This window comes from Rhamphochromis longiceps, linkage group LG6 (genome assembly GCF_057381845.1).
Source record: "Rhamphochromis longiceps isolate RC_006_pf linkage group LG6, R_longiceps_female_GT1.1, whole genome shotgun sequence".
NCBI lineage: Eukaryota > Metazoa > Chordata > Actinopteri > Cichliformes > Cichlidae > Rhamphochromis > Rhamphochromis longiceps.
The window spans coordinates 25,292,489-25,309,485 of NC_140562.1; the positions used below are offsets into that span (position 1 = coordinate 25,292,489).

At 40.9% G+C, this 16,997-nt stretch overlaps 1 protein-coding gene across 1 annotated transcript in view; it reads left to right on the plus strand.

Moving 5' to 3' along the window:
- Positions 1 to 273: 273 nt before the first annotated feature.
- Positions 274 to 16,997, plus strand: part of dlc1 (DLC1 Rho GTPase activating protein) — an 86,605-nt gene continuing 69,881 nt past the window's right edge. The window contains exons 1-4 of the mRNA XM_085409857.1: positions 274 to 666; positions 1,597 to 3,514; positions 8,896 to 9,030; positions 9,148 to 9,276. Coding sequence (XP_085265983.1) covers positions 1,661 to 3,514; positions 8,896 to 9,030; positions 9,148 to 9,276 — 2,118 coding nt within the window. The 5' untranslated portion in view covers positions 274 to 666; positions 1,597 to 1,660. The remainder of the gene's footprint in view (positions 667 to 1,596; positions 3,515 to 8,895; positions 9,031 to 9,147; positions 9,277 to 16,997) is intronic.

Below are 16,997 nucleotides of genomic sequence, written 5' to 3' on the forward strand. Positions count from 1 at the left end.
AGTGTACAGTAGAGGAGGGTGGAGTGTATGGTGTGCTTCGAGAGCTGTGAGACGGGGGATGGGGCTCCTGAGATGTGACTCAGACTCACTGTCAAAACCAGCGGGGAGGGGACCTGATGAGAAAAAAGGATAGAGCGGAGGAGAGAAGGGAGGGCCGGGAGAAAAGAAAACCCAGCCCCTCTTACACCACCCCGACTCTTGAGCGTTCAGCGTCAGCAAAAACCATAATGTGATCAAGATGGAAGTTGTCCATGGACTTTTCACTGCTTCCCGGCTTTCTGCCTTCCTCTGGGGGCTTCACTGCCTGTCCAACAGTTTTACTGCGAAGATACTGACTCGAGTCTAGAAAAAGGCTCGTATAGCTTAAAGTAAGGACTTCTTGCTTGGAAAGAGTGAAGTAAAATTTCCCAAACGTGGACAGATTTCTTTTGATGGATGAATGAAAAGTCAGCTTGAGTAACATCTCTTGGCAAACTGCATTTCAGGAACTAATTGATCTGCAATCTTTGGTTTGGATTATATATTCCACTTCTGGATTTCCACAAAAGCTTTCAGATTATGTTGCTAAACAATGTGTCATCACTGGAGTATTTATGAGAAGTAAACATCAGTGTTCCTCCACTGTAGAATGTGGAGTTCGGCTGTCAGCTGTTCGTTGGAGTGCAAGTAAGAGGAGCGACTGCTTTTTGGATCTTTCCCTTATTTTACATATAACCAAATCTGGTACATGTTTGTGCCAAAGGGTGCAAATGGCAGTTAGAACCACCATCCTTATGACTTAAAATGAATATTTGGGAAAAGAAACTCTTCAAGCAGGTCTTCCATTTTTAAAATACTTTCAATACACTTAAAAAAAATCAGATTCTTTGTCACAGACTACTTAAGGTGGCTATGCTATGTTGTTTTGAATTGTGTTATTTACATAGTACAGAATGGTTCTCTTTAATCAAAATATTTTATTTGTCTGTCTCGACACATAGCAGATTTACGGAGTAGTGTAAATCTTCCATGATTTACACTATGTTTCTTCACATCTATAAATTGAAATCAACCACAAAAGGAAGAAAAAACACAGAGCAGTGTAATGCAGTATATCTTACTTTGAATTCTGTGATAAGACTTGCATTTGGTTCTGTGATAGTGTTGGATTCTGTTCCAGTTTTACTTCAATCTACTTCAGTCTCTTATTTTTGTAGGTGAATGGGTGCAGAAAGACTGTTAACTAACACCCAGCACTTTTTCAGACTCTTTTTTTTTTCACTGTTAAAATGGTGCAAATCTGACAAACTGCTTTGTTTACAGTTTCCTGTTTGTGATAAGATAAACAATCGGAGGGATGTCTACATTAATCTCAACGATTTAAACTTTCTCCGTCTTAAAAAATTAAACAATTGTTAGAGATCAGAGTAGTTTACTTGTAGTTGCCAAGCTGAAATATGGAAAAACTTCAAAAGAAATCGGTTTCCTGGGTTAAATTAATACACTTGGATTGCTTACTTGAAAGTTGAAGCATTATTTGTACGTTCAGCTCCTGCAAAGTGAAAACTTTGCAACACTGGCTATTTCTTATCTCCTTTTCTCCTCTTGTTGCACCAGATCTGGCCCTTCTATTTAACCTGGCATCAAAAGCAGCTTTATGGGATAGCATTGGCTGCCCATCATGCCAGTTGCCATACGTAAAAGAAGCTGGGAGGAGCATGTGACTCACCCGTCAGGATTACAGTACAGCTATGATGATCTGGATCTCGTCTGCTGTCATGGGGTCGAAGGCGATGGGCTATGGATGGCTTCTGCGGGTTCGAAACAAGGTAGACGGGCAAGGTGTTCCTCTATGCCAGAGGGATGCCACCAGCTGCCTATAGATGACCCTGCTCAGACTTGTGAAGGGGGAGCTTCTGTGATGAATGATGATACTGAACCGGAACACTTAAAACTAATGGAAAACAATGGAAAGGATTTACAGGAGTCAGTGGATCGGTCTTATGAGTTGGTGGGTGCTGGCATACTCCCAAAGACTGACTCTGACTCAGAGGATCTCCAAACCGCAAGCCCTGGGAATTTTGGAGAGTTTTGTAATTCAAACAGTGGTATGTCTAGTGCAAATATTTCTTGTGCAACTGATAGCAGTGATAAAACTATCGATAATAAAAGTGATTTGGGCACAGAAAGTTGCCAGAATCACAGCATGTGCGATGACAGGGTCTTTAAAAGTACACATATCTCTCACCAACAATACGTCTCTATCTCTTCCAACAATGTGCCTCCATTGTCTGAATGTGCTGGTGAGCAACCTGGCAAAGTTCCAAACCATCAGGATACAAAGGGGAGCCATAGAGAGGGTTACAGCAGACCTCCTGAAATCACTGGGGCCACAGTAAACTGTTGCTCTGCTGGCGAACAGGAACCTCAAACCGATCTCCCAGATGTTGAGGAAAGCAAGACTGTCATCTCTGACCAGCCTGGTATGAATGCTCTGCTAAGCTCAGCAAATATGGAGGGTGGTGAAGCACTGGCGCTAATCAACAAAACTGTGGAATCATTAGTAGCAGATGGAGAATGTGACAAAGGAATATCTGAGAGCCGGAGTGCATGTTCTGCTGACAAGCAAGATGGATTGAGTGACCTAGGAACTCTAAATGAAAATACAGGACTGAGCTGTCTCTCAAGAGTCACTATAGGAGAAGAGCGGGACCATGAAGACTGTGCTGGACCGTTGGATAAGGATCATGGTTGGGAAATATCCAACCAGACATTGTTGGAGCAGCACAATGTTGAAATGTTAGCGGAGAGCAGGCCCCAGAGAGTGAAAAGTGCACAAGCAGAAAGCAGCGAGAAAAAAGGACACGTCAGACCTATTGAATCATCTGATGTTAGTGTCATAAATCAGTGCTGCTCTTTAATGGCAGACAGCAACGTGTCATCTAAACAAATGAATTCTGGACATGCAGGAGATGCCATTGGGACAAACACGACACAGTGTGCAGATAAGGATGTGAAAGGTTCTGTAAGTCAGTCACTGGGAAATACTGACCAAAGTTTAGTGCCTGTTAGTGAGGATCTCGCCATTCCTCATCAGACAGAATATAGTTGTTCAAAACTGGACACTATACCAGAGATCAGCCCTGTGGAGGCAAAAGACAGCTCTCTACTTCATGCTCAAAAGAATAATGATGTTAACAGTACCCCAAATCCAGCTGCTGAGCGCTGCTGTTTGGATGATAAACACGAGGTTGTTGAACAACACACGCAAAACCTGCCACCATGCTCTACAGAGGTCAACGAGGGACTCCATGGTAACCGAGCCTCAGGTCCTCACTTCAGTGAGTCACCTGCCTCTGAGGTGGCAGATGGTCACAGAGAACACCACCAGCCAGGAGCCACAATGGAGGCGTCAAGGGAAGACATACGTTCAGTTATATACAACGATACACAAGACGGCAGTTCGGCTTTAGATGGAACATATGAGCATGCAGATCAGAAGGAAGACAACGTGTTCAAAGTGCGGCTGAGAAAGGTAAGAATAAATATGATACAGAAGTGTAATGGATGTACAATTACTACATGTACTACATGTATACTAGTTTAGATCAGTTTTGCAAGTTCTGTCTTTGTAATTCTGCGACCTGAATGCTTCTAATGAACAGACACTTACTGGGCACACATAATTTTGGTCCCACACTCTGGCAAGTGTCTCGGAAAACACTGACTTCACTCTCACATGCTTACAGATCTGTGAGGGGGCTGTGTGGAAGGGGGGGGGGGGGTCTGTGAAATGTTGTACTTTTTCTCAACCGCTCATTGCAAAACAAGGTCCTATAAGGGCATGGAGACCATGAACGCAGAGGGGTTGGAAGCTCAAAGTAATCTCTAGGGTGAAATGCTTAAACTGTTTTCTCTAGCAAATACTGTATCTTGTGCTGTTTTCACACTGTTAGCAGTAGGGCTGCTCGATTATGGCAAAAATGATAATCACGATTATTTTCACTGAAATTGAGATCACGATTATTTGACGATATTTATTTAACCCTTTAAGACCTACTATAGAACCAAGTCCACCAGAGCTTATATTATTTTTTTACATGCTGTAGTGCCATTTGTGGGAGCATTTCAAGTTGCTATACATCAATACAACTGTTATAGCCCATATTTTAATAATATGTATGCATTAAGTCCATAGTAATTACATAAATTGCAAAAAAGTGCAATAAACTACAAAAAAAATTGAAAATCGCTTTTGTTTTGTTTACATATATTTCTACTTGGAGAAATTTAAGAGGTTTATCCCTCAAAACTTTAAATACAATAAAGTTGCAAAAAATAGTTTACAACAACAGGAAATTTATTTTGAGTGTGTTCATAGTTTTATTTTGGAGATACAGCAATTTTTATATACTGCAGGAAAAACAAAAAACAATCCTATGATGCAAATTTGCAAAGAAAACAGCATGTGCATCATTTCACTGTGGGAAGTGTTACGAACAGCTGATGGATCGGCAAAACGTGTTTCTGGAATATTATGTTTTTGTTCCTGCAAGCGCTTTTTATGCAATTTTTGCAAAGCTATATGTGGAACGAAACCGTGACCGAGGACAAGCTGATGGCATCAGATGTAAGTACAACTCCTCCGGTTTCATATGCAAAACAAATTATTGCGCTAGCTTACGTGGTTCAGGTTCTACAGGGATTTAACAATAGTTACGCAAAACGGAGCGTGCTGCTCTGACCGGCTTTAAAGGGTTAACAATGACTTTAAAAAAATAATATAAAATAGTGTGCAACACCACTGAAGTTTTTTTTTAAACTCTCTTTTCAACCAACGGCAGTCACTCTCCAAATAACTTCTGCTTAGCTTTCCGAGCTTCCCTCGGGTCCTCTTAATCAGCGGTCTCCACCCTTTTTTGCGCCACGGACCGGTTTATGCCCGACAATATTTTCACGGACCGGCCTTTAAGGTGTCGCGGATAAATGAGGGAGGGGCTAATAATCGGCTCAGTCATTTTTAATGATCGTTGAAAGCCCAGATCGTAATCGTGATTAAAATTCGATTAATTGAGCAGCCCTAGTTAGCAGCATGCTTATGTGGTGCAAAAATATACCAAAAATCTTAGAAGCAGTTCGTGGATTTGGGATCAGTGAAGCAAAGCAACAATCAGACAATTGAAACTGTATTCGCTAATAAGTTGCTGTAGTTTCAGTCCTTTTAAAATAACAGTAAGAAGCCCATTAATTTCAACTCAGGGCCCATTAAGAAGGCATGTTGTTTGGACAAGAAACGTATTGTGAGAAGTTAAATTCTTGTGTGACATTCAAGATCAAATTGATCACACTCTTGTAAACAGTGACACATCTGAGTTTGTTTTATTATAAAAACTCGTGGAACGTTTCATATTCATATTAATTCACCTATTTTGCATTAATCAGAAGTATAGATATTTATAGTAACACCATTTATAAGAATGCCAAGGTAACTGCAAAGAGCCACACAGATATTTCCTGATAGAGACTCACTGATATAGGATTTTTAAGGCTCATACCAGTGTTTGGTGATTTAAATATCTGATATGCCAATTGATATTTATTCGTTGAGAGATACAAAGCATAAATAGATTTCCCTAACACCTGTTGTGTGTAGTTATTGATGGGTCCCTACTAAGATAATATGACATTTTTTCCGTCACAAGTTGTGGATTATTCGTTCACTCTTGACTCTGCTCTAATCCACTGGCTCTTGTGTTTGTGATGTCCCCAGATACATGCTGCCATAAGTGAAGTTAAGAGTGGTGGGCAAAGTTTGCTGCATTATTACCCATAACATGGTTGAAGAGTATTTCTCCTGAATCTTCTTTACTTTTTACATGTATCGCCTGTTATAAATGTTGAAATGAATGTATCAGCAAATAGCCAATATCAGCTGGTATTGGCATGGCTGATATATCGGTTGGGTTCTATTTTTGAATATACCGTATTGTTAGCAATTATAATTTCTCATGTGATGACATAAGTTATGTTATTACAACTCATTCATTATTTGTTGAAACAAAAGGAGTCCATGTGCAACTGTGTAGTGTGTGGTTAACTATAGCTTGTTGGCTATAGTTTACATAATGTGAAAATAGTGCTGATTATTGTGCTATTGTTTGGTCATATTCAGTTGTTTTGTATATAAATCTATTGATGTGTGCTGCCATGACCCTAATAATATACCACAACCCCTTCCTAATAGTAGAATAAAATGCAGGCATACAATAAAAAAAAATATTTGGCTTGTAGTCTAGAATAGAAACCATAAAATCAGCTGGTGCTGAGTGGTTTATGTGTCATATATTGACACTCTGGTTATAGCTGTGTTCCTGAAAAGCCTATGGGTTGTGTAATCCTAAAGATTATCATAGCATTATTTCCACATAAATTTTTTAGAAACTTTGGAGCCACTTTTAGCCATGACTAATGTTGAAGTCAGTCCACCAACTGCCAAAAACAATAGGTCATACTCCAACAGGGAGACATGGAAAACCAGTGCCACATTTTCCCCTGGCTCTAATTTCAAACTTAGGATGACTTTAAATACCCCACCAAAAAAGCAGGATTTTGGAACTTGAAAAGAGCAGTTAAGCCAGTGGAAGAAGCCAACAATTCATCTACCATATGGTGATGGCTTGCCTCATCTTTGACAGCAACGTGATTTGTGTGTCCAGTTTAGCGCAGGAATTGTGCCGTATAGAAGACCATGCTGATAAAATATAAGTTAAAAATGTAAAGCTTTATCCCACGGGACATAAAAAATGGAGAAGAGTGTTTTCAATATCACGAAGAGAATTACTGAGCTTATGTTAGTTTCTTTAGTGGATAATGACAGAAGCAGCCTGGAATGATCTCTGACAAGATATTGTACTGACTAATGATTGCATCCCCCAGTAGACCAAGTTTTTGTTACAGATTCAGCTTGTAAAACAAACCCATCTGGTTTGCATAACAGCTTGAGATTAAGCTGATATTGGGCTTTGTTACTGTGTTTATTTGTTTTAGCAACAAGGCCTTATCCTGACCCCAAGGCCAAACTGGCTCAACAGTCAGCAGACAACTTGGCAGCATCACCCTCAGTGCTCTCTCTTTTCCTTTTTGGCCACTTTGTCTGTATTAATTAAGAGAGCCCACTCAATGCAGAGGTCTGAGAAATGGGATGCAGACTGGCTGTAAGACAGGCGACTGAGGGGTCTTGAAAAAAGAACAAGTTAAGGGGAAGGAGGGATCTAAGAGTTCAAACAGTGTGGGAAACATCTCCCATCTCAAAAAAACAGGAAGTTAAGTGGAATGTGACAGAAACCTCAAACAAGGGAAAGACAGCAAAGAAACCTTCTGAGAACACCCAAACCACCAGAATGCCCCTAAAAACGTTGCCTCCGAGGCAACTGAAGTTTACGCTTGCACTTGTTTTTCACTCTGCCGTTTTGTGGTTGTTTTTGCCATCCCGAGCCAGATGCTTTTGTTCATTCAGCGAGGCCTCGTAAAGATGTCATTGTTTTACAACGGTACAATGTTTCATTGTGATACTTTGCCAAGAAGATGGGACCGTAGCGCTGCGCTCTGCCACGAGCTGCGCGCTGCCACGAGCTGCGCGCTGCCACGAGCTAGAAATGTCAGTGAATGCATCAGTGTGAAGCGCATTTCCCCGACACACACGGCATGTCTATTTGCGCTCTCAGCAAACCGATAGGATCTGACTTTGACAGCCAAATTGGGCACTAACTGGAAAATAAATGTAGAAGCAGTCATAAGACATTATTAGGGTTGGAGCTGGAAGCCAGACGCAGGGATGAGGCTACCTTTAGTATCCTGACTCTATTAGCACATTTATGATTAAACCATGCTGACCATTTCAGCAGACACATTTATGATCTGTAAAAAGTGCATAACCCAAAGATTCCTCTTCAAGGTACTGCATGTAGAGACAAACCAGGCATGAAAGCCAGCCTCACATCCACTAGTTTTTGTAGCTTTGCGTAAGCATACAGTCACAGTGGCTGTGTGTGTGCCATGAGCTTCACTCTCATTAAGAGTTTAACAGCATCTGTTAGCGGGGATTGTAACAAGGTTTGTTTGCGGGTAATGGGCCAGCCATGAAATTTCCTCGGGTTCTTCTCAAGGGTAAAGCTCAGGCAGGGAGCCACACCCGGTGCCAAGATAAGACAGGCAGAGGGAAATGAAAACATACTGCTTTAAGCAGTGAAGAAAAGGATATTACACGTTTTACTCCTGCTCAAATTGCATGAAAACAACATAGAGCTTAAGGTTAGCAGAGGACAGAGTGGTAGGTGGAGTGTGATGCAATGCTGGATTGTAGCATGTCGGTCTGCTTGTCTTGCACAAGTCAAACCACCTGAGGTCAGTATGAGACTTGTTATCACAGCCCTAAGATGGATAAATTAGCACAGCATATTAAAGGGCAAATAAGTGGAGTGTTAAAGTAATGACAGAGGCGAAACAAAAGAGATAGCCATTAAATGGCCACAATGTGTAAATCAGCTATTTTAATTGGCTGAAGTGGAAGGTTGCTGGGGAACATAGAGGGACAAAGAACAAAGGAACAATTAGATATATTTTGTACTTTAAATCATGCTTAAAAGTTATAAGCCTTTAAAACAAAGTCACCGACTCTGTGAATAGTTCTGATCTTACTGTATAGTACTGACTTTTTGCTTTTCCGGTCACATTTCTAATTACGTTTCACATATATATTTCATGTTTCTGTTCTCTTCCTGATCATCTGGTCAGAGATCACAGATGACACTGGAGAAAAAAGTTTCCTTAGAGAAGTGGAACAAATTGATTTCGGCACATTTAATGCTGGTCTTAATAGTTTTGTGAGTTTGACTGTTCTCCACTGATCTGTCTCAGCGTGGGCATGCTCGCTTGGACTCGATGGTGCTGCTGCTGATGAAGTTGGACCAGCTAGATCAGGAAATTGAGAATGCCCTCAGTGCTACTTCCTCCATGGACAGCACAGCCACCTTCCATCGACGGCATCACCCGGTACCCGCACAACTGAGTTATCTAGCTGGATGTGACAGCAGTTTTTTCTATATTTGAAACTGTGCAGCAGTTCGGCGTTCTCAGTGAACTATATTGTTTGTTTTTTTACTTGTGCAGGAGTTTGATTTAGGATCCTCTTCAGCAACGTCACAACCACCCACGCATCCACATGCTGCTGTTGTTGCTGCTGCTGCTGCTTTGTCTTCAGGATCTCCACAAGCCCTTGGAGCAAAGCCTAAGAGTGGGGTAAGTCAGCACCCGAATGTATATAGAAATCAAAACAATGTTCCAGATTCCAACTGACTGATCACATTTTCTGGCAAAATGTCACTGACATGACTAAAACACGTGGGCAGTTAAAATATGAAAATATTTTTAAAAAAGGACTAAAAAGCCAGAAAATAGAATAGACAAAAACAGCAAAAAATAAACTGACATTAACATTTAAACTTAAAAAGCAGTGACAATAAAACACCTAATTTTTCAAGGTGAAAGATCAAATAAATGTTAATGAAATATAAAGAATATCCTGCATATAAAAAGGTACATTTCTAACATAAAATAGTTTTTTTCTTTCACAGTATGCCCAAAAAAAAAAAACTGTAACAGGAAATAGTCTTCGCGTTTAGCTTAAGTGTTCGAACTAATCACTTTACAATGTGAGTCACCCGTTCACATGCCAGTTGTAATGGAGCTGCCACAGAAGGCGCCCGCCTGATCTCGATCAGCTTACAGTCTGGTGATCTGCTCGATGATACTTGGGCAATAAGTCGATAACCTGCTTGTGCCTCTATAGCCACAACAGCACACTACAAATCAGGCACTACTCTTAACTTCCGAAACACTGGCTAAACTGGGCCCCTGATGCCAGATTTTAGTCCTGAGGCCTATTTCGCAAGACATGAGCTGACACGGGTGTTTCATTGTAAAATGTCAAGGACACAAATATGCCTATCATATGACTAAAGTGGTATAGTGGTTAAGTTACTCAGTGGTGCTAGAATAGATGAGACAGCTACTAAGAATCCCAATCTCAGGCATGTAATTCAAGACATAAAGACCTGATGCAGTTAACATCCTCTGCAGGTGTGAAACAGAATGGCATGGTGGAGAAATACCCAATGCAAGTATTTGGCAAAGAGGAAGGGTCTTGGGTTATCTTTTTGCTTGGGTGTGAAGACTTTTTTTTTGCTTCCACTGAGATGTATGATGAGATAATGGTCTGATAGTGGGCAGGAAGCTTTGGAAAGAGAGGAGGGGAGGACACACAGTAAATGTCCCCGGGCATATTTGAACCTGGACCTCTGGAATAGCCTAACAGTATATTGGTCACCTGCTTCATCCGGTGAACACCCGTGAAGGCTCTAGGTTTTAACATTTAGCAAAAAAAAAGTAAAGGTTGCCAAACTGAGTGCACTTACTGTCTTTCCAATCAAGTGGCTGGAGATTGGTTGCAACTCTATAGATAAAACATGGTAAATGGCCTGTATTTGTATAGTGCTTTACTAGTCCCTAAGGACCCCAAAGCGCTTTACACAACCAGTCATCCACCCATTCACACACACATTCACACACATAACAGTGTTGCAACCTGATCTTTGAGAATCACTGAGTTGGACACTCAGTTAGGCTCCCAGTTCACACACGCACACCAAGTGTACAACTTTTTCCTCTTACTCTATACATGCCATTTAATATTTATAGGCCGTGCAACAAAACCTTAGTTTGCATTAGTCTGGGTAAGACTTGCACAGAAACTAGACCTGTGTCACAATCTGTCTCCATTCAGAGGTCCACTTCTATCATATCATACTAGAAAAATACATTCAATATTTTTTGATGAACAGCAGCAAAAAAAGAGACATGTTTTCCTATTCTGGGGCTTTCACTGGTTTTCCTTTACTTTACTGCCACCAGAATGATGTAACTATGACCTCCACTCCAAATTGGTCCATAATCTTACTGAGTAAACAGATTTAGGTCCCCACAACACTAGTAATATCTGGACCACACAGACACACATACTCCAATTGTAGGAATGTCCCTCAGCTCTCAGGGCTTAGCAAAGCAGACGTTAAAACTCTCTAATTGGCTGGTTCCAAAGATCTAGATCCCTTCACCCCATCAAAAGGGTCAGAAGGGGGGGTCTGGGAGGTGAAAAGCCAGGGCAAGAGGGAGCAGTGGGGGACACGCTTCGAGTGAGACGTGTGTCTAAAACCCTTGCATGCTCACTTAATGATTTTGTCAGCCTTGCATAGCCATTGCCTACATTCAAGCAAGCCTTTCTATGTCAAAACTGGTTAAAATGACATAGAGTATAACTTTGTAACCTTACAGAAGTGTCTGAGTTACTTTAAAATATATATATATATTAATTTCACGATTTATCTGTTGCAATGCCACAGTTGACATTGCTGTGTGCTGTTTATCTTCCCTGCCGTCAAAAAACATAAGAACAGTTCTTGGTTCATTTAAAGGGTACATATCAACATCCTCAGTGATGTGTGATTTATTATGTCTGTAGCCAGCAGTTTCCACAACCTCCATTCCTACAGTAACCCAAGGTAACTCACTAGGCTTGGGTAAACACAGCTTTCACTGTGCCTAATAGAAGGCCTTTTACAGTGGTGGCCCTGTGGAGTGATTGATTGAGGCCAAAGAGATGAAGACTTGGTGAAGGGGATCTCAGTAGTTCATAGTTGCAGGGGTCCTTTCAGACATAAAATGTTGTGACACCCACTTAATCTTTTTACCTACACAATACAAATCCACTGGCCTTTCCTAAAAGAAAACAGGAAAGGCAATCTGGCAACCTATTGGCTATTTCTGGTGGGTTCAGCCTCTGGAGAGGACAGGGGTTCTGATATAGCCAGCAGATATCTGTGCCAAGACTGTTTGATTATTTTTATTTATTTTAAATGCTTCAGTTCAGCTTAGACTCATTTTTTTAACACTGACAGGTTGTTGGTATTTGTCAGGTCTGTAGACTTTATCAAAGATGAACAAAGCTTCTGGGTGGAAAAATGAAGCCAGTGAAGAAGGGTTAAACCTGCATTCTATCTCAGGGCCACCAGATGGTGATGGCTGTGGCTGCAAAAAGACTTCAAGTATTAAAGAAGTGTATAGATAAACAGATTTCTGATTTGACCTTTGGGAACACTTTCCTGTTGGGTTTATGGCCTTAGACACATTTTGAGTCATAGTAGATAAAAAATAAAGCCTGTTTTGTAAATCTTGGTTACGATATTTTTTAAAACGAAGGATTATAAGTGCTTACTCTTTGGCTAACAACTTTGGCTAACATTTTATTTTTATTTTATTTAGTAAAAACTGGTTTTAACTGTGGGGCAGCATGGAGGCACGGTAGTTAGCAATGTCACCTCACTGCAAGTTTGAATCCACCACCTGGCCAGGGCCTCTCTGTGTGGAGTTTGCATGTTCTCCTCATGTTTTCGTGGGTTCTCTCTGAGTACTTTGGCTTCCTCCCACAGTCCAAAGACATGAAGTTAATATGGGTAGGTAAATTTATGATTCTAAATTGCCCATAGATGTGAATGGTTGCCTGTCTCTCTGTGTTAGACTTGCAATATTCTGGCGACCCGTCCAGGGTGGGCCCATTGTAGCTAGCATAGTGCTCCAGCCTCTCGATGCCCCTAATAAGGATAAGTGGAAGAGAATGAATGGATGGATGGATGGATGGATAGTTTTAATTGTTATTTTATCTTTAGTTACGTATAATAACTTTGGTTAACTGGTAGTTTTGAGATTGCACTTGAGATGTTACTTTTCCACTCCTTACCAGGACATGCAACCAGTGTTTGCTCTAATATAAATTCAGACTGCAAAACAACCTTCTACTATCAACAGTCTTGTCACTTACCTGTAGACATGAACACACATGCAACTCTAAATAGAGATTACAGGAAAGGCAGTACGAGGCAACTGTCTAAGATTTATTTTTCTTTTGTGTGGGTGTAATCTCAGGTTATAATAGGAAATAGCTTAATCCTAATTCCTAGTATTAACTTTTATTCTGTACTAATGACAGCTTTTATAGATTGTACATGTGTTGACTGAATTGCCAGAAGTACAAATGCATCATCACAAAAGGCATCTAAATCGTAATCAGGTTTAATTACCACCCCTCTGACACACTGTCGCCAATATCTAAGCATTACAATAGAATAATAGGATTTATTGAAAAGCCTCTGAATTATATACAGTTAGGAGGTACCTGTACTTTAGTTGCCCAATACACAGTAAATTGACATATCCAAACAATCAGGTCATACCCATAAAACAAGCCTTGTATTGTCTCACTACAAAAATGTTGAAACAACCAAAATCTCAGATAGGCCTGCTGTAAAATTAAAAGGGAAAAAAATAACCCTATTAGGAAATCTCTCGCCCTTTTCTGCATCGCTTTTTCACCAACATTTGTACATGTTGCCGTGAGCATCTCTTGACATCAGTCAGGAAGGTATTTGCAAGTTTACACAGGACAGAGCAAACAACATATCTCTTTAGCAAACCGGGGGGTGAGCGCAGGCTGACTGAAGGTAAAACGCTACCATGCACGCTTTTGTAATTTACGAGAGAGAGGAGCCAAGCTGAAGCAATTAGAGCACAGTCTGGACCATCTGAGAAAGTAAAATATGGGCATAGTATGATTTGAAATAACTGTCTAACTGCAGTTCTAATTCTTTCTGAATTCTCTGTGATTCCCACATGTACATCAAAGCATCAGGAAAGCTGTGGTGAAAAAGAGTGACACTCTCATCGCTGACATGCATGCGTTTCTGCGTGTGTATGTTTGTGCAGGATGTGCTAAAAGTAAAGTGTTTATCATTTTTGCATTAACATTCCTTCCATTTCTTCAGCTGGATTATGCAAGATGTGTCTGGTGTTTGTGCTGACACTATCCCCATGACACCTCCATAAACACAGTGCAACACTCGGGTGTAAACACACCGCATCTACTGAAGCACTGTCTCATGCTGTCCCGACCTTTACGTAACCACGCTAAAGGTGATATGGGGTTGTAACTGTTTGTGATGAGTGGACATTCACTTGGCATGCGCAGTATCATTCCTTTGCTGCTGTGGATAAGGTATTGGGTTCATGCGAATGCATTCTTGGCTGGTTGCAAGTTTAGACGGTGGGTATTGTTAGCCTCCAGCAGGTGGCTGTTATTCTTGCATAGAATGTGAGCCGAACACTTAGCGGATGTTGTGCTGCAGCAGGTGTTTGTTCTTATGCTGGAACTGCTATTCTTTACTCTGAGTGTTTTTGTTGGCAGGTTTATATTACTTGCTTAGTGTGGCAGGTGTCTTGAACTGTTGGTTAGCTTGCATTATTGTGTTGCAACAGGTGGGTTTTATTTGGTTTATAGACTAGTGGGTACACTGATTCAAATGTATATTGTATTCATGGCTGTAAATAATGATTATTTTTGTTTTTTGGTTTGATGATTATGCACTGATTACATTACAAGTTGGTTTCATCAACTGTTTTCTAAAAGTCACAAGAGCATTCATTTTACATTATAAAGGACTAGAACAGTAAAAAGTATAAAATTATTCATGCTTGACCATCTTAAACCAGTAAACAGGTGTAATAATTTTCAACTAATACAATCCTAGTATAAAAATGAGTATTTATTTGTCCAAAATTAGAGTAGATAAGCACTCTGTAGTGACATTACTGCACCATCCGCAGTGCAAGAAGTATTTGTTATGAGACTATTTTTAGGGCTCTGCCGCTGCAAAGGATGTGCCAAGTCACAGAGGCAGGCGGAGCCTGCTGACCCTTATCCACCTGCCTTTTAATTTTTTAGTCGGAAACAACATATCAGTCACCTTGGGCAGCGACAGTTCCCATGAGTAAGGCATGTAACACAGAAGCTGCTGAACAAATCGCATAACTGCCCATTAAATTTAGCACAGGGGTGTTTCCCATGTCATGCACACGATGACAGGGAAGGTGCTGGCGGGCACCACCTCTCATCCGTCTTCGGTGAACATTCCATGGAGCGGTGACCTTTGACCGTATGTTTGGATCTGTATTCTATCTCCATAGCAACAGTATTCAATTTTACCTCTGGTTTCACTGCCAGTGAATTTAGAAAGTAAAAGTTTCCATATCTGGGTTCATGGGATTGTTTTGTTTTTTTCTGGGAGGGATGATTGATTGAGAGATATTTCTATTTCAGAATGACGGAAAGACTCTACTCCCTGTCAGTAGGTTATGTATGAACATGGCTCTTTATCTGTCTGGTGGACAATAGAAGTGCTGTGGTTTGCGTGCTAAGGTCACTGGCAGATCTCTGCTCTGTCCTTCCTCCATGTTCCGGTTTGGCAGCCTCGCAGTCCCCAAACATCCTACATCCAGACCACACCTTCTCCGCGTCCCAGGCAGATAAAAGTCTGAGTATTTTGCTACTTTCACTGCCTTTTATTTATCTTTACATTTACTCCCACTCTCTCCCACTCCTGTCTGTGGTCAATAGTCGACACAATGGGCAACAGGCGTAATTATGTTTGCCTACATTCCACCCACGTATTGGCTTAAAGGCTGTAGTAGGCCATAATGAGTCAGGGAGCTATGAAACCAGTCACCATTCAGTCTGTCAAGGGCTGCCAGCAGTGGCTCTGGCCATGGCCATGCTAGCAGCTTTGTGTAGTGTCATTGTCCTCAAGGTCACTTCTCTGCTGAGCACAGCTGTAACAAGGAGACAAACAGGGACCTGCTGTGGTTTCCAAAAAGAGGGTAAGAAAAAAGAAAAGGCTTATGTTTGGAACAGGATGTGGAAAATGAATTTCTCCTCATGCCCCATAAGGAAATTCCTGTTGAATCAAGGCTAAAGGCAGTGCATAAAGTACTCCAAGGGAATTGATTCAGTGCCTAATAAATGTATTAGACTACCTGTCACAAAAACAAGAAAGCAACTGTCGAAAACATATTTAAAACTCATAAAAATGTATCATTATTTATCATTTATCAATCTGAACTCGTTTATATCCAAATTTGAGCCAGCACCTTGGACTCAGTAAGAAATGAATTGTGCATAACATTCAACCACTAAAATTCTATTTTTAAGTAAACAACTGTAATTTGGCATTGTAATAAAAATATATTAACTGTGTGTAACTATTTTTTTCTGCTCTTTTGTAAAACGGGGCAGCATGGTGGCACGGTGATTAGCACTGTTGCCTCACAGCAAGAAGGTCCTGGCAAGATGCCTTTCAGTGAGGAGTCTGCATGTTCTCCCCGTGTTTGCGTGGGTTCTCTCTGGGTAAACACTCTGGCTTCCTCCTACAGTCCAAAGACATGGAATTACGGGGGTTAGGTTAGTTGGTAATTCTAAATTATCCATAGGTGTGAATGTGAGTGTGAATGGTTGTCTGTCTCTATGTGTTAGTCCTGAAAGAGACTGGCCTCCTGTCCAGGGTGGACCCTGCCTCTTGCCCTATGGTAGCTGGTCCAGCCCCGCCCCGCCCCCCAATTCAACAGCAATGATTGATATTTTAGCATTAAAAATATAATTTTGATTAAAGAGATTATACAAACTAAAGGATTAATTCTTACAGAAACGTAAGTGCTTTCTATCCAATGTTCACTATCCATCACAAATCAACTTGGGGTTAGGATCTTACCCAAGGACATTTTGCAGACTGGAGTAGCCAGGCATCAAACCACCAACCTTACGATTAGTAGATGACCTGCTCTATCTCCTGAGCTGCAGCCACCCCATAATATCATATTAATATAATCACAAGTGAAACTCTAATAGAAAGCACAACACATGGTGTATTTTAGAGATATTGGTATTGTCCACATACATGAGCCTGACGCATTTGATGTGTTTAACTCTTTAACAGAAGGAGTGCTCTGTTTCAGCAGTGTCATGAATGTCAAATATCACATGATTCTTAGTGTTTACACACTCAGCTCAACGGCAACTCTCT